This window comes from Pseudonaja textilis, chromosome 3, assembly GCF_049901715.1.
Source record: "Pseudonaja textilis isolate UNSWEBS1 chromosome 3, rPseTex1.2, whole genome shotgun sequence".
NCBI classification, from domain to species: domain Eukaryota; kingdom Metazoa; phylum Chordata; class Lepidosauria; order Squamata; family Elapidae; genus Pseudonaja; species Pseudonaja textilis.
This window is the reverse complement of record NC_141992.1, coordinates 44,192,032-44,215,745: the sequence shown is the minus strand read 5'-3', so window position 1 is coordinate 44,215,745 and position 23,714 is coordinate 44,192,032. Positions and strand designations below refer to the sequence as shown.

Below are 23,714 nucleotides of genomic sequence, written 5' to 3'. Positions count from 1 at the left end.
TTTGTTGCTGCTTTCTTCACAGGGCACTTATGCTACTGTATTTAAAGGACGCAGCAAACTCACTAAGAATCTTGTGGCGCTGAAGGAGATCAGGTTAGAGCATGAAGAAGGGGCACCTTGCACAGCTATACGGGAAGGTAAGGTGTAGACTTGGGGTTTCCAGACCCCTGTTAGCAACATATAGCAATTATTTTTCTAGATCTATTCCTACAAATTCATATGTTGTCAGTTTTCCCTAACATGGTTCTTCCTGGTGTCTTAGATTACATGTCCCATAATCTGTCCTTAAATTTCCTGGGAATTGTGTAACTGGTAGTCCAACCAATCTGTATGGATGAGCTGTGATTCCAACTCATAGCTCCCAACACCTTCAAATGATGTGTTGTGTGATTGATACGGCTATGGTTTGTCTTACAGTTTCCTTACTGAAGAATCTAAAACATGCCAACATTGTGACTCTCCACGATATCATTCACACAAAATGCTCCCTCACTCTCGTTTTTGAATATCTGGTAAGTTTACAGATCTCTTTCTAAGGGAAGGTATAGCTGGCTAAGGCAACTGGCATGGTAGCTTGCCTGGAATACATCAGTAATGTTCTGAGCAGTACTAAGGTTCTTGGTTTTCTTTTAACTCTTAGCTAATCAGTAGCATCCATTAGAAAATGTTCTCTGAAGAATGTTCATTTATTGTTCCCAGATATTGTTTAATTGTGCTCCAGGTAGCACAGATAGCAGTTTTGTTTACTCAGCCATAGTATGTAGTCAGTCCTATTGCATTTGCCAAGCCTTCCAGAAAAGGTGAACAGAGTTGCCCTAAATAGTATCACAAATGGTGTAATTGCAACTGCTGGAGAAAACAGAAAGAAACGGCATTTTCTTAGCAGTAGCAAAAATGTGGCTTAAGAGTTGGGAAAACTTGCATTTTCTGAAACAGATGTGTTTATCAGGAAACATTTAAATAGCATCTGGATTGGGTGTGTTTGCTAGAAGAACTGCTTTTTATCTCCTGTTACAGTTATACCTGCATATTCATTTCACATTATCAACAAATCTCTGAAAAGGTTGCATCGTTCAGAGTTATATAATAAGCCTTACTAACATCTATGTTTTGTTGGAGGTAATACTTAGTTGCAAATATATCTTGTTCTTCTGAAGTCCTGGAAAACATAATTTGATTTGCATTTTCTAATACTAAAGAAATTGTGGACATCTCATTCCTCATAGCAAGTTATGCCCTCAGGACATGCTTATCTTTGCAGGATAGTGACCTGAAACAGTACCTGGATAACTGTGGGAATCTGATGAGCATGTACAATGTGAAGGTGAGTAGACAGATCGATGGATAGAAAGATTGGCCTTTGCAAAGGCTTCTCTTGGAAAATAAACATATGAGAGAATTGTGCATCCCTTCTCTATTTGGTATCCTGGAAATATATTGGATTACTATATGCATAATTTACAACACTTGGTCATTAGCATATCTGGAAGCCATCTGGTTGAGAAATCTGTATTTCGGAAAAACAAACTGCGAATGTTACCAATTGTTTCTTCTCTGATCTTATCTTGCTTCAAGATTTTCATGTTCCAGCTGCTTCGTGGTTTGTCCTACTGCCATCAGCATAAGATCCTACACAGAGATCTCAAGCCACAGAATCTGCTTATTAATGGAAAAGGAGAACTAAAACTCGCTGACTTTGGTAAGTTAGTGAGTGAGATCATCTCCTTGGCTTTCAGAGTAATGGTATTTATTTATTTAGCAAATTAATATGGTCACCCATCTCACATAATGTGACTCTGGGCAGTGTACAAACACAGCAACAATTAAAATAACCAGACAATCTTAAAATACTGAACATAAATCAAAATAAAAGCACAGAAATGCAAAGAACATGAGAAATAAAAATCACTTAATGTTCCCCATGGATTCCATAAGGTTTTTTGAGGGGGGGGGATTAATCTGTTGGCCTTCAGAAGAGTTTCGATGGGTGCTTTTAATATTAGGGTCACACATCTCAAGAAACTTTCCCCTTTTTTTCTCTAATATTTTCCTGTATATTATTTACAAATAAACTGGACTTTTATTCAAGTTATGAGATTATAAGAACCTTTTTTTCAGAAGCATCTTGTAGTTGTTCTGTCACTGAGAACAAGCTCCTTTGAATTTAATGAACATAGTTCTCTAAGTGAAACAATCAATTCAAATAGCTCATACATAACTGTTATGTCCACCACTGTTTTAAGCAGAGGTCTCCAAACTTGGCAACTTTAAGACTTGTGGACTTCAACTCCCAGAATTCTCCAGCCAGCATAGTTGAAGTCCACAAGTCTTAAAGTTGCCAAGTTTGGGGACCCCTGGTTTTAAGTATTGAGTTACATAGGACTCTTTTTTGTAAAAACAGGTTTGTTTTTGTAAAGCATATATGGGTTTAATCTAAATCTCGATTAATAACTGCAGCTGAATCTCACAGGGAATTGTTTTATCCTCAGGTCTAGCCAGAGCCAAGTCTGTCCCAACAAAGACATATTCCAATGAAGTGGTCACATTATGGTACCGACCTCCTGATGTCCTACTAGGATCTACTGAATATTCCACTCCCATAGACATGTGGTAAGCCTAGTGTCTGTACAAGGGTGAAAATGATTGTTCTTCATGCAGTTCCTTTTAAAATTAAGAAATTATAGTTTCGTTGCCCCCGATACATACTTTTTCCAAATTCCACAGCATGCTGATGACATAGGCTTTATAATGTTAAAGACCAACTTCTAAATAAGATGGCACTGCAGTTTACAAGTACTCACTTAGCAGAATCAAACTCTCAGGGGAGGGATGTTACAGAAGATGGAAAAAATTAGATTTTTGTGGCTCATTCCTTCATGCGCCTTGAAACCTCTCTTGACTGGTTAGCAATTTAGTATGAAAAAATAATCCTTTTTGCCTGATCTTCTGGAGTCCTTCAGGATTCAGCATCTTCTTCAGAGACTGAATTAATGAGAGGTATTAATGAGACAAGGCAACCTAGGAGAAAGCACATTGTTCCATTCAACTTCACAAGACCTTCTCCTTTTAGGGGCGTGGGTTGCATACACTATGAAATGGTCACAGGACGTCCAATGTTCCCAGGATCCACTGTGAAAGAAGAACTTAATTTAATATTCAGAATGTTGGGTGAGTCTTCTTCATTGTGTTTCTGTGTTGGACAGAAAATAATGCAATAGATTTCTTAAATGACAATATGTAAATTAGCAGGGAAAGTACATGGAACTCTGCTCAGGAAACAGTGTTATAATAGCAAGACAACCCAAATGATGCCTTCAGATTTTATCGTACCAAAGAGGTACACTTGTGTAATTAACTTCATATTCATGCTTTGTGTTTTCAAAAGTCATGAATATTATTATATAATATTATTACATAAGCAATTGTTGCCAGAGAAATAAAACAGAGATTAAAAACTGCAGGTATTTGAATAAGAAAACATGGACTGCAGGAATTACCAGGAAGGAGTTCTTTTCTTCTTCACAAAGAAAGCAGGTGCCATAGCAAAATGATGGGTAAATTTAGGGGAGTACAATTTGTCAGGCTCATTGTGTGGTATTTCTTACTGAAAGGATCTTAGGATGGTAGACATGGTAAATCCATAATTATAATCATTACTATTAAATGTTAACCACTTACTTATTATCAACCTGTGCTAATGTAGAACATGGTTAGTTTTGACAATCTAGTGCAGTATTTTTCAACCTTGGTTACCTGAAGGTATGTGGACTTCAACTCTTAGAATTTCCCAGCACATCTTCAAGTGCCAAGGTCAAATAACACCGGTCTACTGCTATCCTTAAATTTCTACGTTGCCCTATCCTGCAGAAGAATTTCTTAATTTTGGTTTTATTATTTGAAATGTTCAGAAATCTAAATCCCATGATAGATAGATATATGCCACCTCATGCCATGCTGCAGGTGGATCTAGAAAAAGTGTTAATCCAATCCATTTTTTATTAACTTGCAGGAACTCCTACAGAAGAATCTTGGCCAGGAATCACATCCAATGAGGAGTTCAAAACTTACCAGTTCACACAATATCGAGCCCAACCTTTGATAAATCATGTACCCAGGTAGAGGCAAAATCAAGAAGAGACCAATTTATTATGGATCATAGCTGTTGGTTGCAAGTATTGCAAGGAACAAAATTTCAGCAGTCCTCTTAGAAATAACTAAAGAAATAGATACAGAGAATAAATGGTGGTATAAAGAACTCCTGGAAAAGTTGTTTGATTGTCTGCACTGCCTTCAGTGAACACAGATGATTTTTCTCTGTCCCAATGCAACATGCATCGTTCTTATTCTCTGCGCCGAGATTGAGGAAATGAGAGGCTTTCTTTTCAGGGGCTGCCACTAGATGGCAGTAATGCTTTGAGAAGTTCAAACTGCAAAGGTAAAAGCTAGGCTTTTTTACTGCACTGTGTTGTCTCTACTTAAGAAGGAACTCAAATTGCCAAGTGATGTTTTTGTTTAATTAGCTTCTGCAGTCTGCTATCCTCCAGGCATATTGGATTATTATTTCCACCATCACCAGATTTCAAACTTTGGGGAAGTTGATCTGAGCCACTTTTCTTTGAAGCTGGCCCTTTTAACCAGAGCTAGAGTCATGTGTTCAGGTATTGGTCCTGCTGCTTGAAGAGTTTCCCAAATACAACAATGCTTTCTTCTCTTGCAGGCTAGACACAGAAGGCATTGACCTTTTGACAAGTCTCCTCCTGGTAGGTGATCTTACCTGCTTATCCAGATATCAAAAATGTCACAGCCTAGTTCCCACATGCTGAAGGGATTCAGTATCATTGGTTTGCACCCTGGGGATTCATGGAGCGACTGTCCAAGAAATCTTCCCAGACCATTATTCCTACTACGCCCCTTGATTTTCCTAGTTGACAGTTTTTATTCTAGAAGTCAGGAGTGTCAAACTCAAGGCCTGTGGAGTGCTTAGATATGGCCTATGGGACCGCCCTGGAAACAGCAAAGGACTGGCCCACGGTATCTCTGCCAGTGAAAACTGAGCTCGGGCCACCACAGCTCCCCCCCAACATGAGTGACGTCAAGCTGGCCATGTCTACCTGACCACATCCACCCACCCCCAAGTCAAACACAACCCTTATGTGGCCCTAATGAAATCCAGTTTGACACCCCTGCTATAAGTGAAAGAAGCTAAGATTGTTAGTGCTGAAGTTCTATAAATGGATGCTGAAAATAGTATGGGTAGTGCTGGCCTCTCCTCATTTTGACCTTTTGTGGCCACCAAACAACCTTTTTCTCAATATTATTTTTGTGCTGTTCAGACAGTATGTAGTTAATTGGGAAGTGGGATAGTTAGTTAGGAATTGGGAGCTGTCCCGTTAAGGGAATGCATCATGGGAAATGTAGTTAAGGCATCATTGGAAATGTAGTCCATGTCATGTGGTCACATCTGTAATCCTGATTGGTCACTGAATTGACCCTTGGTTGGGTTGGGGGAAGCCCTTTGTCCCTTTCCTTGCCTGGACCCAGCAGCAGGCTGGCTCCCTCCACTCCTTTGTTATGGGATGAAGAGAACTGTCTTTTTACACTATGAAATCAGCTATTCTTATAGTCTTATTTCAAAGTAAATATGATATTACAGTGATATTTCAAATCCTAAGTAAGGTTAGCAATCTTCTAAGAAGTTTATTTGCTTGCTTTTTCTGGTGAATTCTAAGCATTTCTCTTGATTTTCCTGAGTAATTTCACAAAGCTGCACCATCATGCTGCATTCTCAGCCTTTCCTTCTTCCTGACATTTGAACAAATCTTCTCCAAATCACTGTTTCTAAATGTTCTTGCTTCACATTGAAGAAGACAAAAACAGCCACTTAAAATGCACTGGGAATGGTAATGATTCCATATTGAGATCTTTATTTTTCATTATTTATGCAAAGGAAGCCATGTTGAGCAATTAAGGAAAATACTTTATAAACATCAGTTGCTAAATTCTCTCAGGCTAAATATTAATCAGAGTGTATGTGGGAGTATGGGAATGCATGTGGTAGAAAGGGAGAAGAGGTTGAGAAAGAGCCAGAGAGTGCTAAACCCCAAACTCTGAATTTAGGCAGTCTTAAAATGAATCGTAGAAAGCTGTTCCCAGTTGAATTTGATTGGTTTCTGGATCTTATGCAGGTTTCAGGTTGCACCTAAAAGTGCACCTAAAAGCGGAAAACGGCTAGTTCCCACTTATAAATATTTATGACAATATTTATAGGCCATCCCAATTTAATATAGCTTGTGTGGGATACAAAAAAAAGGAAAAAGGAAAAAATATATGAAATAAAAATAGTAGCAAAGAATATGTTACATCACAGATGCCCTTAGAAGCAAACAGGTTAATCTAAGGGCCAAACTTGCCTTGAAGTAAAATTGATTTGATCTATTCATAGAATTCCAGCAAAGTTAGAGTCCTCTTTATATGTGGGAGGGATGGATGGGATGGATGGATGGGAGGGATGGTATTCCAAGAAGGAAGTCCACCACTGAGAAGGCCTGGCACCTGGTTCATGCCCTATAAAATTTACAAGGGAGAAACCTGAAACACACTCTCTGTGGGAAGATAGATGAGAAGATTTGATTCGCAGGGGTGTTGGGCTGGATGCGTCATGGCTAGGCCATGCCCACCCCAGCTCTACGAAGGGGGAAAAAGGTCCCAAAAGGTCACATGATGGCAATGTGGTGCAGTGTTGGACATCCATGTGATAAGGCATTGCCTGATTTATCCCAATGCTGCATCATGAGGGTCTTCAAGGTGTTGATCAGTACATTGAATAGCACCTGAAAGCCAGCTCACAGCTAATGTGGAAACTTCAAAAGAGGCATTATTCTGGCCTGACAGGGTTGTCCCATCAAAAACCTTTGCATTTCATACCAGCTGTAGCTTCTGGATCATCTCCAAAGGCAACTCTACATGCCATGAGTAGCCGTACTACTACGACTACAATGGTCATTTGAAACCAAGCTAGGATAGCATTCCCTAGTGCTCAAAAGTTATTTCGATTCTCATGTGGAACATACATCTGTTTCAGCTTGACAGTGGTATATTTAGTGGTAAACCAAAGGCCAAAAACTACTCTGAATCAATCATTCACAATTGTGACTTTCAAATACACAAGTACCACAGTATGCAACTCAGAACAGGCCACTGATATTGGGGCTGAGGCCATTGTGAACATAATTCATTTGTCAGCCTTGCCATGTGGATATAGTAGTTTTACCCCAGCTTTCAGGCAGATATAGCATAGGCAAAAATGACATGACTGGCAAGTTCAGATCAAAATAATTGCTATTTCTAAATGCTGTTGCAAAGAGGGGGTAGAATGAGGTTTATCCAGAATGGTGCTACTTTAACCATCAAGTTTCAAGTTTGCACTCCACAGCACTTCTGGATCTTAGTCAACTAGCCCTCTTTTACAGATATTGGAGATGAAATCAGCTTAATAATCCCAGTGGAATTGAGGAATACAGTTTGGAGCTCCAATCAGAACCAATAATGCCACTGTAATTGGCCAGGAAACAAGAAACTGAAATGATACGATTGGAAGCTTCTGAAAAACAAAAATAGCTGGTTTACTTTAATAGTAAACCAGTAAAGATTCCCACAAAGGAACATAACATGTCTAATCTTTCCAGTGAACAGTCATAAATGTTCCTCCATTCTAAGTCTGATCTATGATGTTACCAAGTCTCAGATTTGTTGATTATTGTGTTGCTTTGTTCTGTTTCTGCTGCCAAGATTCTTTTGTTCTGTTCTGGCTTTTGTAGGCAATGTTGTTTGACTCTGCAGTAATTGCTTGACTTCCCTGTACTGAGCCAAAACTAAAATAAAAACATACATTTTCTAAGGTACAGTTGTTTTGTGTGACTGCAGACTGAAGAAACCAGACAGGATGCAATTTTGCAGAAGAATTTGGGGGGGTCATAGGTTTGACAGACTTAAAAAAATGGTAGAACTTGTACAACACCTCTACTGAACTCCAAAGGACATTAGGAAAATAGTATTGTTAGCAAAATAACTCTTCATTTTATGTTTTCTAGTAATAGTTTCCATCTCCCATCATGCTGTTCAACCAATCATTTATGATTCTTCTGCAGAGTAATATCCTCAGATCAGTCAATTATTTAAAAACTCTGCAGCCACACAATGAATCAGCATCTGGGAACAATGTATAAAATCACTGTAAAAATATGGACTCAAGTCTCTTTTTCTCTCAAGTATGAAGCCAAACAGCGTATCTCTGCTGAATCAGCTCTACGACATCCCTACTTTATGATCCTAGATGAACGAGTCCACCTCCTTCCTGAGAGTAAGCATACAATGGGAACATTGTGACACAAGATGACTTCATAATAGTTCCAAAGTATGAATGAAGGCAATTGTTTTGTATCAGATTTAAGCCCTTTCTCTGATTCTTTCAAAACACCTTTTACTTCAAGCAATTAGTCACAGTAAAGTTTTAGAAGTATCATACAGGTCGTCCTTGACTTACAACAGTTCATTTAGTGACTGTCCAAAGTTACAACAGCATTGAAAAAAGCAACTTATGACCATTTTTCACAGTTACGACCTTTGTAGCATCCCCATGATCATGTGATCAAAACTGAGATGTTTTGCAACTGGTTCATATTTGTGGCCGTTGCTGTGTCCCAGGACCATGTAATCCTCTTTTGTGACCTTCTCACAAAGTCTTTCTCACATGCAAAGTCAATGCAGAAGCCAGATTCACTTAACAACCAGGTTATGAACTTATCAACTGCAGTGATTCACTTAACAACTGTGGCAAGAAAGGTTGTAAAATAGGCCAAAACTCACTTAACAAATGTCTCACTTAACAACACAAATGTTGAGTTCAATTGTGGCCGTAAATCAAGGATGACCTGTAGTTCCCTAACAAGAACTAAGATATGGTTTGTTGTGCAGCACAGTTGATGGCTGCATTTTATTGTTTGTAGGTGTTATGCTTTTGGCTGTCACTTTGAATACATCTGCATTTTAGTCTCACAAAGCCAGAGCCCAAGTACGCAAAATAAATATGTAAAATATTTAAAAAGGCAGAAGTGGAAGGAATAAAATCCAAGAAATGCCATTTTTGAAAAAAGAAGATGATGTGGGAAGAAAAGCTACTACCAGAACTTTGGTAACATAAATAACATCCAGTGAATACCAACACCACTAATCCAATTGATCTTCTATAGGTGTACTTACTTGTAGGCATCCATCCACTGTAATCAATTGGGTCACATACACAGAATGAATCAGAATGGCAAGTGACCTCTGAGAGATCCAATCCATGACTTCTGTTTCTATTTCCTTCTCTCCTCTAGCTGCCTCCATCTTCTCTTTGAAGGAAATTCAACTTCAAAAGGACCCTGGCTGCCGAGGCTCAAGTTTCCAGCATGTTGGTAGGTACCAACTTCTTCTGGAAAGCAGTTTGACTGAAGGCCCTGCAGAAATCTTTTGTTTTCTACATTTTTCTGATATAGATTGGAACAGTGGAAAGCACTGGCTCATAGCAATCAGCTATCGAAATATGTTCTAAGGATCAGATCTCATAACATAGAGATGATGGCCTGTACTGTTCTAAAAAATAATAGAGTGTGTGTTTCCCAAGTATATGCCTTGCTAGTTGTATATCATGATTGATCCTTCACAGGAGAGATCGTCATAATACATGATAGCACATAAAACCCAGGTAAATGAATATAAGGAATCCCAGAAGGTGGTATATGTAGAAGGGAGAGATTTCTAACCCTCCAAATGTTGCTGTAGTTTAATTTTCAGCAGATACAGCTGCCATGACAAGGTAAATCAAACTGGAAGGTAAGATTTGGCAATATTTTGCCAGAGGCCTTGCCTATTTTGAGGGGGCCAGAGACAGGAACTAAACATTTTTCCCACATACTTTTCGGGGACACAAAACAAACGAGTAGTATTTTTTTAATCATATCCATCATAAGTCCTTTATATATATACTATAGTAATTATATATATATATATATATATAAAGTTTTCGCGGGTACTTACATGTATGGTATTCAGCTTTGTTCAGGTATTTTCCCATGTCATTATAGTTGTGCTTTTAAAGTTGTAGCAACATTTCGGCTGAAAAACTCATCTGCCATCATCAGGCTTTTGTATTGTGTTCATCTGTGAGTCAGACTTTCACAGGCATATACACCCAATCAAGTCACACTCCCAAAAAGGGAGCAGTTAAAAGGAAGAAGCAGCTGCAAGCTCACATTACTCCGAGAAGCACAAAGCCAAAGACACAAGCCTGAAGATGATGAATGAGACTTCATTTGAAATGTCGCCTAGATACTTCCAATTTTACATGGGAGAAAACCCGAATAACCAAAGATCCACATACAAATACCCGCGAAAACCTCAGAAAACAAATATATATTTTTATATATACGTACCATTATACCATATATATAAATACTAATTTCCATTCCTCCTACATATATAAAGTAGAGGAAGGAATTGTGATGAAACCTTTTTTATCTCATCTTCCAAGCCACAGATTTTCGTCCATGGTCCTTAGATCATCTCATTTTTCTCCTTCCCTACTTCTACAGCTCGAGGAAAGAATAGGAGGCAAAGCATATTTTAAGCCTCTTTGTTCATTCTTCCAATCACTGAGAAGATGGAAGCACTGAGAAGAAAGCAGACCGCTGGATCCCAGATAGTCCATCTGAGAAAAATAAGGGTACTGTACATGAGCTGCCTTGCAATCAGCTATTTCATCTACCCTACATGAGCTGCCTTGCAATCAGCTATTTCTCAAAATCCCACCTCTTTCTCGAATGAGAAAGGAAAAGAGAGACATTGTAAAGCCTCAGCCAGCTCCCATTCTTCGTACAGCTGTTGGAATATACCACCTGGGCAAGAATCTGCATCAGATGGTGAGTGGCCTCTGAAACAATGAGGCTGCTGTTTTAGATGGAAGCAATCCAGTCGTGGAATCAACATCAGCGTTGCTTCTTCAATGTCTTATCATAACCAATGTTTTGCATTCCATTAGATTTCTATGATGTCTTTCGGATATGATGAGTATGAAGTAACAGTGGAAAGCACTGGTTCTCATGCAAATCCCTCTCCCTCTGTCTTTAAACTGAAAAAAGAAATATGAAGGTTTAACAAGGGCAACTACAATAACAATTTAAAAGCCTGCTTTCTTTGAGTTGTCTTTGCTCTATTTTTTTAAGAAATGTTCTCAATTCTAAAAGGTAAAAAAATTCAGGAGAAAGGATGGAGTAAGAAAGGAAGGTGCTTTGATAGATTTTCTTAGGCCCTTAGTACTTAGGCATATCAAAGCATATACTAAGTTTAAGTTTTCTCAAACAAGATTTCAACTTGCAGACCATGATTTAAATCAGTCCTGCTCTCTAGATACATTGAATTATAATTCCCACAATTTCCAGAAGCTAGGTACATATGAAAATTGTATTTCAGCACAGGTAAGGAGTACCAGTTTCGAAGAAGCTGATATAGGCCCTATTTTATTAAATATATACCTCCTATTTTTTTAAGAATCTCTTTTTAACTTACCATATTTATCAGAAACACATAGATATACAAAGGCTGAAATCAAGTCATAAAAAAGTAGACAGTACTTGAATCTTTAACTTGGTTGACTGTAAAACTGAAAAAAAACTTGATTTTTTTTGGCCCTTTATACTTCTGTATTCCTGTACTGAATCATGTCAGTACTGTGCTGATTCCTGTACTGAATCATTCCTGTGCTGAATCATGTATGAAGATACAACTATTCTTTATTGTTTGTCCCTATCACTACAGAAATATGCTTTAAAGTTACAAAGCATCCTCAGTAAACTTGCCACATCCTTGGTGATCCTGGCACAAACAAAAAAATTCTACACTCCTATGTGCATTTATGTATTTCTCAATATTATTATGCTAGCAAACCTATTCCCTAGTAAGTATGTGCGGCACTTCAGATAAATCCCCTTAAATCTATGGAAAGCAAGGGCTGCTGATCTATTTTTATTCCTGAGATCAGTCAACTTACCAGAGGGATGGTAGTACTGGAATGAAAAAGCTTGAAACCAATTCCTCCTACCACTCAAAAGATGTTATGCAACTGTTCCACTTTCTTAATGAATGTTATATGTTAAAACAAAAGTTGTAAGAAATGGTGGGAAAGGATGTGAAACCAGGACATTAACTTTTGGATCAAATACATGCAAAAACCCTAAATTATAAGTGAAGATGCAAAGTGATTGTGCAATAAAAATGTAACTAAAGACATTTTTATGAGGAAATCAGAGTGTTTCGATACTGAGAGTAGCTAGCATTACCAAAACCTTTCTTCTTTTTTTTTTTCCTAATAGAAAAAAGGTGAAAGAAATCGTGAACAAACACCAACTGTTTCCAGGTGGAATACAACATATTCTAGATATATTCCTCCTCTTAAAATGTCATGAATGAGCCAGGGCAATTGCACAATAAAAGCCTTGCTTCAAAGCATCCAAAGTGGCAGATTGTGTAATCAGTTCAGGTATCTGTGTGATTCAGGTATCTGTGTGATGCAACTCAAGATTATAGTACTTCTTCTGCATAGCCTAATGAAAAGAGGTGGTTAACCTGGTTCCTAATAATAACCATTGTGAGCAAGACTTCTCCCCCGATACCCCCCCCCGCAAGTTCCTTATCTTTGCCTTTTATAATATTTTAATTAAAACTGAGTTCAGTTAGAAATGGGCATACAGGCAAAATGAATATTAGCCTCAGGGCCCCACAAGCATATTTAGAAAATAGCAGCTCTCAATGCCTGCAGCACAATGCTTTATTTGAACTTGTGCCTATCGGCTCAGAAGAATCCAAAGTGGAAACAAGGAATGATGGAGGGGTCAGAAAGTGGTGTCAAATTAAAATTACCTTTTGATAAATCTACTGTTTGTGATTTCCATACTGACATGATGCATATTTTGTTGCTACATGCTCTCAAAATTGCCCATCATATAATTGCCTATCTCTGCTCTAGAAAACTATTCTTCAGTGCTTCAGTTTTAACAGCTGTTCAATGAAAAGATTTAATTGAGTGGCCATTTGCCATTTGTGCAGTAATCGTTCAAAATTTGTTGTTCTGTTTTTGATTGTTGTTTCTTCATTTTGGAGTAAAAAGTAAGGAGGAATCCACTTAGGTAGCAGATTCCAGAAGACGCACCAAATTAGAGTCACCAATCTCTCTAAGAGATCCAACTCTGATGGGAATGAAGGAAAAGTCATTGATCTTTCGCTTTGAAAATGTTTTGGTTATCAATGGCTCCCTTTTGTAAAACAAAGACAATATATATATAGATTTTGTATGATTTTCTTAAGAAAAGAAAAGGTGTACAGAAATATAGATTGATCTCATCAGCAACGAATTAGCAATGGACTAAATACTTGTAGTAAAGAACTGCCTAGCTACTTAAACTATTATGTGAATTTCAGCCTTTCTTCTCTTATCGTTAGTGTGCTTGCTTCCTCACTCAGCCATAATACCCTGGTGACAAAAGAAACTATAACTGACCCACTTCCCTTTCTTTGCAATTTCTATAGATCTAATCCACTGAGAACCTATAATGCCAGCAGATCCCTCGCAACCACAGGCTTAAACCTTCAAAGCTCTCTTGTCTACTTCCTTCCTGCCAATAACATACAGTCATTTCTCTTAAATGTTGTGTTGTGTTTTACCACTTTCTCCCCCATAATTCCCCGCTTGGATACTGTTTCCAAAATGCCAATTTTTTAAATCAGGTTTCTGTTTCCCGGGTTATTTCTCACTTTATCCTTTCTCTTCATCTCTTAACTTACATATGTAGCATTCCTTTTATATTCAGTTTCTCAACACAAGAAAATACATTTTATGGAGAATATCTTGTTTATATCCTCTGTCAATTTATCACAAACCTGTTCATCAGGTTTTTCTTTTGATTCTCCTCAATCCACTGTTTATTTTTAAGCATCATGGCTCTAGCTCTTGCTTCCTTCCCTGCAGGGCTATTTCGCAACACTAAGTCCTCAGGGAGCCCTAATTCCTGAAAGAAATTTCTTCCCATTCCATCACAGAAGAAGCTGAAATTATGAATAATTATTTCTTGATCAACTGGATTCTGTTTTATTCGTTGCTGTTGGTCAACCAGTCAGTACTGTTTTAATTCCTTCCAACACTAGGCTTTAATGGCCTATTTTTTCTCCATTTGGCTATTCCAAAATAAATTAGATATTCTAATTATCATTCAGTTATATGGTTTTGAACTTTCAGGAAACATCTTGCATATAATTAAAATTAAAAGAAAAAAAATACTTGAAACATCATATCAACAGACAAGATCCCCCATCGAGGATATACAGAATGACAAGGTGGTTGAGCTGGCATGCCAGTTATGTTAGTAAAGGCCAAAAGAAAACTGTCAAGCAGAAGGGCTTGCTTGGGACTTAAGGGCAAATCCACCCAGTAATCATTCCCTCTCGTGTTATCTCAGTGGTTTTCCACAACTGATGGCTTTATTTTACAAAGCTATTTTTGCTAACATAGATGATGCGTCCAAACAATGCAGGGCACTTGATAGTCATTGGAGGAGCAGCCTGAATTATCTGAACTATGCCAACATTATCAAGGTAGATTCTACCTGTTTCTTCAGTCCTATTTGGGCATGAAGGAAACCCAGACCTCTGGCTTTCACTGCCAGCCTTTTTTTTAATGGTTTGGTCAGCTGGTTAACCTTAAGAGTGAAAGACCCTGAAATTGACTAGCCCATCCCTCATTTTCACTTAAAATGAATGCGAAAATAGTCTTGTCTCATGCTTCTTTAGCCTGTATGATTTGCAATTCTTTTCCCAATTGCTGCTGTTCCAAGGAAGTCCCAGTGCTTTGCTCCCTCTCCCTACATCTATTCTTAGGATAAGTTACATCGGTCACACCATTTCATATGACTAAGTCCTTCCTCAGGTGCCACTCTTACCCACTGTTTGAATCTCAGCTACCAGATCTGGAAACCAAACTATGATTCTTTGTTACTATATAGAGGTTATTAGGCTGACCAGATGGCCCCCACTTTCAAGGAATAAAAATAGCAAAGTACAGTCAATCAGCAGAAGAATGGGGAGGGAGGGAGGGAGGAAGAGAGGCGTAACTAAAGCATAGCCATAAGGCAGTGGTGGCTAACTTTTTCGGCACTGAGTGGAAGCGCACGTGTGCTCATGTGCCAGAAACTGGAAGAACAGCTTCCCAACACATGCACAGGAGAGCTCCGGAAACCAGAAGCTTAGGTTCCTGGTGGACATATGCACAGCGGCCACTTGGTCTTCTGGTTGCTAATGCATGAAGACCAGCTGGCTGGTGCGCACATGCACTCTAGGGAGCTGCTCTTCTGGTTTCTGGCACTCCTGTGTGCGCAAAGACCATCTGGCTGACACACATGCACGCGCTGGAACCCAGAAGAGCAACGGGGAATGGCTGGCATGCCCAGAGAGATGGCTCCGTGTTCCACTTCTGGCACGTGTGGCATAGGTTCACCATCACAGCCATTGGGCATGTCAGCTGGAGAAGACTTTTCACCTTCTGAATAACCCCAACTGAAGCTGGAATTTCAGCCAAAGGAACCACCATTCATGGATTTTAGAATGAGGTGCCTTAAAACTGGAGAGGCAGCATAAATCCATTTTGAACATGTGGTGAAGGTATTCTGTAGGGGCAGCAAGATTCAGGTGCATATTTCCTGTCAGCTTTGAGAGAAAATAGGAACACCATAAACAGCTGTGTGGTTAAGCCTAATCTTGTCTTGAATGAATCTGGTTATTGGGATGAGGACCATGAAGTTAGAAAGCTGTCCATTTTATATGAAATTTCAGAAACCAGCAAGGAGAGAAATATGTCTTTTTTTGCCTTTCCCATTCTTCAGAAATTTCTCTTGCATGGAATTATACAATTAATTGTTAAATGAATCATGAAACACATCTTTACCAGCTTTTTCCTTCGCATTATATAAATGAAGTGGAACTGAATGTTTTTTTTTCCTGAGCCAATTAGATTATATTAACAGTTATTTGACATAGCCTGGAATAAATACTTTGACCAATTAAAACCACAACCATAACTGTTTACCCAATGTCACATTCACTTTTTAAAGACTTCCGTACAAAAAAAATGATAAGTATTAAAGGGGAAAGCAGTAATTTTAGTACTGGATTTTGCTGACAACAGTTAGCCTACTTGCAGTGCTATTTACAAAGGTAAGACATTTACCTGGTTTTTTTTAGACAAAAATATTTGCATAAGAAATGGATTCAGTAAAGCATTTAATTACATGCTAATATTTTGCATCTAGATTGACATGTGGAAATCACTATGCCTAAATACCATAGTGTTTTGGTGTGTTACTATTCCTAGGATGAAACATGGAGATAATCATTGCCTGTTTACAATCATTATTTATTCATAGCTTTTTTGTCCTGCTTGTTAGCCAGAAAAGCTGCCAGCAGCACAGTAAAACAAGACAGGGCTTGCTTCAAGCTTGTACGGTAATCACAGCATAGAAAACTGGGTGGGGAAGGATAAGAGAGAAGGGAGATTGACTCAGTTATTAAAATTACAAAAATTCTTACAAGATTAATTTTGTAAGATTAAAACAATTATATGAGGTGGTATCCAATGGAGTATTTACTTCCCATTCCATCCTGTTTTGATCAAATGTCTCTATCTTTGTGTCAGATTCTATTGGTATATGTTTCCCCTTCCTTGGCATTCAAATTACTTAAAATAGATTAAAGTGCCAAATGTTTTCTTAGTATACATTTTAAAATTTGCTTCCTCTATTAACACACTTAACAACAATCTTAAAGACAACAGGACTTCCTTCAGTACACAATGGCATTGTACTATAGTTATTTAAACTCATATATTTCCCTTTTCTTCCATTCTTATAGCATTCAGTCAATACTTTCTCAGATTTAACACAGTTGTGAATCTTATTGAATTTAATTTTATATCTCTTTTCACCTGAGAGTTTAACAAAAAATTGCAGTCAATTACCTCAAAATTACTTGGGAACAGATTTAGCCTTTGCTAATAGTCACTATGGTGAAGAAAATTGCATGATCAGAATCTAATAACATGTCCAGAAAAATACACCTTTAGGGGAGGAAATGCAGGCTTTCCAATCATCTCCTTTCTGGGTGCATGTAATTATAGGAATATACATCTGAGCTGTAATGTGAATAAGGCATTAAATTAGGCTACCTGTATGCATACATCAAGGATAGTTTTGTTAGCAATGATCCTGCATGATTGCAGAGTATGCATAGTTTTGCACTCCTTTTTCCTGTTACTTACAATGTATGAGCCAAGAGGAGTCCAGTTCTTTCAGAAAGTGCCCAGTATCCCATGATCCCCTGAGCCAAAACATCTAACATGAAGAATTATAGAAAAGATATTTTAGGCCATTGCATCTTGTACTCGTGTCTTCTAAGATATTAGAATCCTGTCTGATTTATCTAAGCCATTGATGAAAATATTGAATACAGGTACCAAGGCTGATTCTTCTGGCAGCCTAATCCATTTGCTAGTTCTATCAAATCTGAATATTCCCTAAGTACAATTTTCAATCTGGCCACACTACCTGTTGTTATTCACATCCCGTGTTTTGTAAAGGTATTTCAACAGCTTTCCCGCAATTCATTAAAGGTGGTAGGCAGTTTTTTAAAATGAGGTAAAATTAAGTTGATAAAGATTCATTCTTGTCAATTCCATGGTCATAATCATAGCATTTTAAAGAAGTTTAGAGATTAATGTGTATGATCTGCTCCAGATTTGACCCATATATCAACAAGTCTATAATTTCTTTCTCTTCTCCTTCTTGAAGTTAGGGTAAAGACAACATTTACTCTCCAGTCAGGTGGCATTTCACCAGTATTCCAGGTTTCTCAAAGTTAGAATATTAGAATATAGCCAGAGCATTTCCTAGTTACATTGGTGACCAAGAGACAGTTCATCTAGTGCTGGCAGTTTAAATTCATTCAGAATAGAGAGATATTCTCTGATCATGATTCCATCCATCACTGACTTCTTACCAATGATCAAAAGGACAACAGTAGTGGTGGCCAGGCTCTGAGAGTCAATCCACTTGTGAAGTGCGTTCTGGGCTGCCAGTTGAAGCAATGAGTTCTGCAATGGAGAGGCTTTCTTGGTCAACTATTCTTCCTCACCAAATCTTTTTGTTTTGTTCTCCTTTGTTTTTGGAATATTAGGTTGTCAAAATAGAGTAACTGAGAGAATGTTGGTGTTTTCCTGACAGGGTGGAATTAGTTTACTCTGTATAAATCTGGACCTGTTTTTGATTAAATGTAATCTCCATGAAGTTACCTGATTGTGTTAATTAACTCCTTTTTGGTGTACTCACAGTATGCTAAACTTTCCAGTTAACTGCTTTTGGGAACAGGATTGTTGGGACTTGGTCATTTGGAACAAAGCACCGGTGTTTGCTTAGTTGAAACTATAAAATCAAATTTAACCTTGACCCATGGAATTCTTTATCCATGCACACCAGCAATTTCACTGTACTTTCCATCATTCTCCTTCACCACTAGGACTTTCAGATGAACCCAAAACCCAGTGATTTATGCTGTTTAAATTCCTTACTTTGCTCATTGAAGATATATGTAGAATTTACATAATCCCACTGCAAAAGTCTTCAGCAAGATCTTATAATCAGTTGAGGAATATAAAGCTATAGTTACCATCTCACAAAACCCATATGAACCAAATATATTCCTTATTTGGATGACATGTGGGGAAAGGTTCACCTTGTCATTTAGTTTTAAAACATATAGGTCCTCCATCCAAAAAGCCAGCAGCCTAACTTAAAAACAGAAATGTTTGTGATGCATTTCTGCAAAGTGACATACCTTGTTTACACAGAATAGAGCAAACATTGCTTAGGTCTTGTACCATTTTTTGTCTTTTTATTTTAGGATGTTATTGACAAAAACAAATGGAAGAACACAATCAATAAATAGACTGAATTAAAACTAGGAGCTCAGTTTTTCTTGCAGTATAGAGTCTGTTTTAAATATAAAGAAATATGTTTCTGTATTTGTTGCTTCAGGAATTCTGTTTTAAATGGTGAAACCAGGGGCTGGGGGATTGATGAAAAACAGTTAAAAAGCGATTTGACAGTTCTGCAGGATCTACTGAAGCAATTCCTGGAAAGCAAAGCTGGATCTATAATTGTGTACCAACTAGCAGAGAATGTGGTCATTTTTCTTCTGAATGGGCTGAAAGTGCTTCAGTCCTCCTGAAAAGATTTTTCCTATGGGTCTTAAGAGAGAGGCATTACCCAAAATTTCTCCGAAGCTGAAATTTGTTCCTGTCCCTTGTTCTTCCATTAAGTAGCCTTTTCCTGAAGAAATTATCAGAATAACCTGGTAATTTATTAGATTGGGGACCCCAAACCTGGGCCCATTAAGACCAGTGGACTTTAGCTTCCAGAATTCTGGGAATTGAAGTCCACTGGTCTTAACGGGGCTAAGTTTGGAGACCCCTATATCAGACCTTTCTTAGTCACTAATTAATGCCTGTTTAGATTATCCTTTTGTTCTAACAAATTTCAGTATATATATTTTCTATTCAGCCAAGTGATATTATCAGCAAATATTTGGTGTTCTGATGTATGCAGCTTGAATTATTATTCCTCTGAACCTGCTTACTCCTATGATTTGGCAGATGGAATTTCTGCTGATGTCTTTCTGCTGGACCTCATGCACGCTGCCCTTTCCTGTGGGTCTTAGGAAAAAACTTGCAAACCAGAAAGATTTCAGAAAAAAAAGAGGCTGACATTTTCTAGCAGAGTGGTAATGCATATTGAAAAGTTATACTTTATTGAATCTCCTATTCTTAAGATCCACATTTTCATTTTTGCCTATGATTGGAGTCCTTCTGCCTTGGCTTCTCCGATTATTCTTAATAAATATAGTTTGCAAATTAATCCAACTAGCCAGTCACTCAATACGTTGAAACATTAATTAGGATTATTTTGTAATTTTGTTGCACAATTGCCTTACCTTGTTCATGGTGTAGATCCAGACAATATTGTTTCCATTAGTAATTTTCCTATTGAATTCTTCCTTACAAAGAAATAAATCTTCCAAATAGACAGTTCCTGTTATGATTACTCCAAACAACATTTTTTCATTCTCACATAATTGGATAATGGGGTGAGAAATTGGTTAGAATTTGCTGAAACATGATTTATATCATCCTTGACCGCAAGAGCAGTAAGAAGAATTTGCTTAGCAACATCTAAGAGTGCCACCAATTTCCCATCCCTACTATGCACCTGTTTACTTGGGAATTGGCCCATCAGGATCATTCCACACATTTGTAATATTCTGCAGACCAAAATCCAATATATGGCTATACATGGAACTATGTTTTACATTGTCTATTCCTGTGTTGCAGAAAACAACATATAAATTATCTATATTTCTGTACTACCTGATCAGCAATAACTACCATTTAAATTTGAGTAAATTTGAATTAGATAGACATATGTTTGAGATATAAATTAGTATCAGAATGATAATGCTTTTGTAATGTACTTGGGATATGACTTGTACAATCCCATTTCTTGGTCATTGTATGATTATTCCCCCAGATTATGCCTTCTAGATGTATTAGTCTAGAACACCCGGTATTTCTAGTCAACGCAAGGATAAGAATTGAAGCCTAACATATGGAAGTCCCCAATTTGAGGAAATCTGCACTAGCACATTTTCTGTTTGAAATAAACTTCAGATAAGTCTGTTTCCAAGACAACATTTTCTTTTTCATACATAAAAATAGAAAACACACCTTTCTTACATGCATTTTAGTCATATTTTAATACTAAAGAAGAAATAGTACAGAAAGTAGATCTAGAGAATCATTCTGGGCTTGTCTTGTGGAAGTAAGTCCTAACTAACTAGGTAGTTGATTGCCAACCAAATAAGTCACCCAACTGCTTTGAAACTCATCGGATTTGGTACTCAATGCATTATGATATAAAATTTTGTTCAGTACTCATTGTTTCTTTGGTACTCAATACACAAGCTAGAACTTGTTGGTGTTGGCTGCCTTGTGACTTATGGAAAAAATTGTTTGGTGCTCATCGTTTTTGGTACGCATTGCACCTCCCAGAACCAATTCATGATGAGTACTGAGATACCATTGTAATTCCAATTCCACCTCTATCTTCGTCCACAAACTAGCAAGCTTTGCAGATACCTGCCCATTTATCTGATTTTGGAATGTCTAACTTCTACATTTAATATTTACAATTGCAACATTTCTTTTCCAGTATCACCATAAACCCTTTTTCCATGGAAAATAATTTTTCTCCCTTTCATTTCCAAATCCAATCACACTTCTTAAATTTAGCCCATTTTTCTGCTCTTTTTCCAAAGGCTTCAGAGAAATCAAAGGGCTGCCACGCTTGCCTATTTAGTGGTCCAAGGGAAGCAAAATTCAATCTGCTCTTTTTAAAAAGTTGCTCTTTCATGAAAGTGTTCACCATCTAGTAGTACCAATATCACAGGCAGTACCCCAACTATGAAATTGAGTTTGCAAGGCAACCCTAGTATCTTCAAGCAATGGCTTTTGCTTTTTCCACTTTTGATTACTGGCTCTAATATTCAGTGATGCTATCAGGGCAGGATTTTGGGAGAGATGTTTAGCACCCATTCAGTGTGACCAGAAAAGCCCCCAAGTGTAGCAAGGCCACCTTATTACATCTACCAGTAATTAAGCAATAGCCAGAGCTCTTTTTTTATGTCACTAAATCCAAAATTTAAAATTATCTAATTCTGTGACTGTTGAATTCATGTATTCCCAAATCGTGAGACTTGGGGAGACTTTAGCAAGGAAAAAGTTGCCTTCCCCATGTTTTTCTGAAATATCTTACATTCTTCCTTTCCTTGGTCAGATTCTAGCCCTCACTTTAAAACCCACATGACTAAATTAAACTGTGACCTTGAGGCTTGTTGGTTGTTCTTTTTTTAAAAAAAAAAACTTGCTCACTTATTTACTGAAATCTAACACAAGGGGAGAGCGTGCAAGCAGGCTGAGGCGCAGCACATGATTTCAGCAGGTTAACTCCTTATCAGCTGACACCAGATTCAAAGCCATGTGAAATTTTCAAGGTCCTGTCCTAAAACAGTCTGATTGCCCAAGGCAAAATAACTGGCTTCCATTGAGTCATTTCAACTCCCTAGCCTAAAACTATGTCCTTTTCAAGCACAATGAGGTTAGAGTGTGATTCTACTAGCCAAGGCAAAATCTGTGTATCCTACTGTGATCCTTTTGGGTGATAACAGGATAAAAAACTAATGGTTCTGCTAATGGAAAAGCGCAAATCAAACCTGACTGGCTGCATCTGTATCAGCCGTATATCCTATATTTTAGGTAATGTGTGCAATGTACTCCTAAACCAAATCTTGTCTCCTGCTTAATGTCATCTTGCAGTAAAAAAAATCCATATTATTCATTGCTCATTTCTAAATGTCGTAGTTGATTCAACTCAGCACTGTAAACATTCCTGTAAAAAGTTTTGGAATGGTTTATCTTGAAAATACTGATAATATATGGAAACTTGATATTATTGTACAAATAAAAGACAAGTTTAAATGTGATTATTTTATCAAACTTTGCCAGGTAAAGTAGTTCAGATTTTCTAACAGAAAGTTTTTAAATAAACTGAAGGTGACAAGGATAAAAGTAGCATTCATGCTTGCCTGAATGTGTGCCTCCACAATGTTTTATAAATGGTACGGTAGTTTGAGAGATTATTTACCTACAGCATGGATTGTTGTGTTCATTACTTTATTCAGGCTTACCTTGCAAAAGTACTACTGAAAATGAAATTTGAAAAATAAAGGGCTGTTCAGAACAGAGATTTTGTTTTGAAAGGTAGAAAGATACAATATCAGTCGCTAGTGGGATCTTGGGATCTTTATGTAACTCCAATGTTGTTCAAACTTTTGCATAGTTATGGAAAACACTTCATCAATAAAGTGACAGTGATCTCTGCCTCTCTTTCTCCCTCTCTTTCTCTCTCTCTCTGAATTAAATTATTATTAATATATTGTTTTGGTCAATGAAAACTTACCAAATGTAAAAAAACAAAAGAATGAAACAACATTTTCTGCTTTTTGAAGTTCCCGACATTTTTTTTCTTTCTCATATTCATTTTTAGAATTGATATTTGCAAGCTGGGTTGCTTGATGTATGATCTAGAAAGTCAGCCAGATCTCTATGAAATATTAAAGCCTGCTTTTAATATTTTAGAGGTAAATACTGCTGCCAGAGGAGCAAAGCAGCAACTAATAGAGCAAAGTTGCTACCAAATTATCAGTCTGAATGGTTAAAATTAGAAAATTCAAGAATAATTGTGGCAACAGTATTTAAGTTTAAATGTAAACAACATTGAATCAGCTTTTAAAAAACAACAAATTCATCAGCACAAGTGAAGATCCATAGAGTAACAAATAAAATAGGTACATTAAACTTTGGAGGAATAGGAGTTGTTTCCAAAATATCACAAAGTTCAATTTTATGTTTTATAAAAATCATTGTGATATTCCATAGCCACATTAAATCTATCACACAAACGTCTATAAAT

General features: G+C 37.4%; 1 protein-coding gene across 4 annotated transcripts in view; it reads left to right on the top strand.

Annotated features, from left to right (window-relative positions):
* The window catches only part of CDK18 (cyclin dependent kinase 18), a 102,152-nt gene that overhangs the window by 73,964 nt on the left and 4,474 nt on the right, over positions 1-23,714 (top strand). For 3 of the 4 annotated variants that reach the window (XM_026715633.2, XM_087929408.1, XM_087929409.1), the window contains 10 exons: positions 23-137; positions 418-512; positions 1,262-1,324; positions 1,576-1,699; positions 2,490-2,610; positions 3,071-3,168; positions 4,010-4,115; positions 4,718-4,760; positions 8,269-8,359; positions 9,378-9,455. In XM_026715633.2, the coding sequence (XP_026571418.2) occupies positions 23-137; positions 418-512; positions 1,262-1,324; positions 1,576-1,699; positions 2,490-2,610; positions 3,071-3,168; positions 4,010-4,115; positions 4,718-4,760; positions 8,269-8,359; positions 9,378-9,455 (934 nt within the window). Of the gene's footprint in view, positions 1-22; positions 138-417; positions 513-1,261; positions 1,325-1,575; positions 1,700-2,489; positions 2,611-3,070; positions 3,169-4,009; positions 4,116-4,717; positions 4,761-8,268; positions 8,360-9,377; positions 9,456-10,631; positions 12,544-23,714 lie in introns of those variants that run through there. The other variant, XM_026715631.2, reaches the window with a different exon arrangement.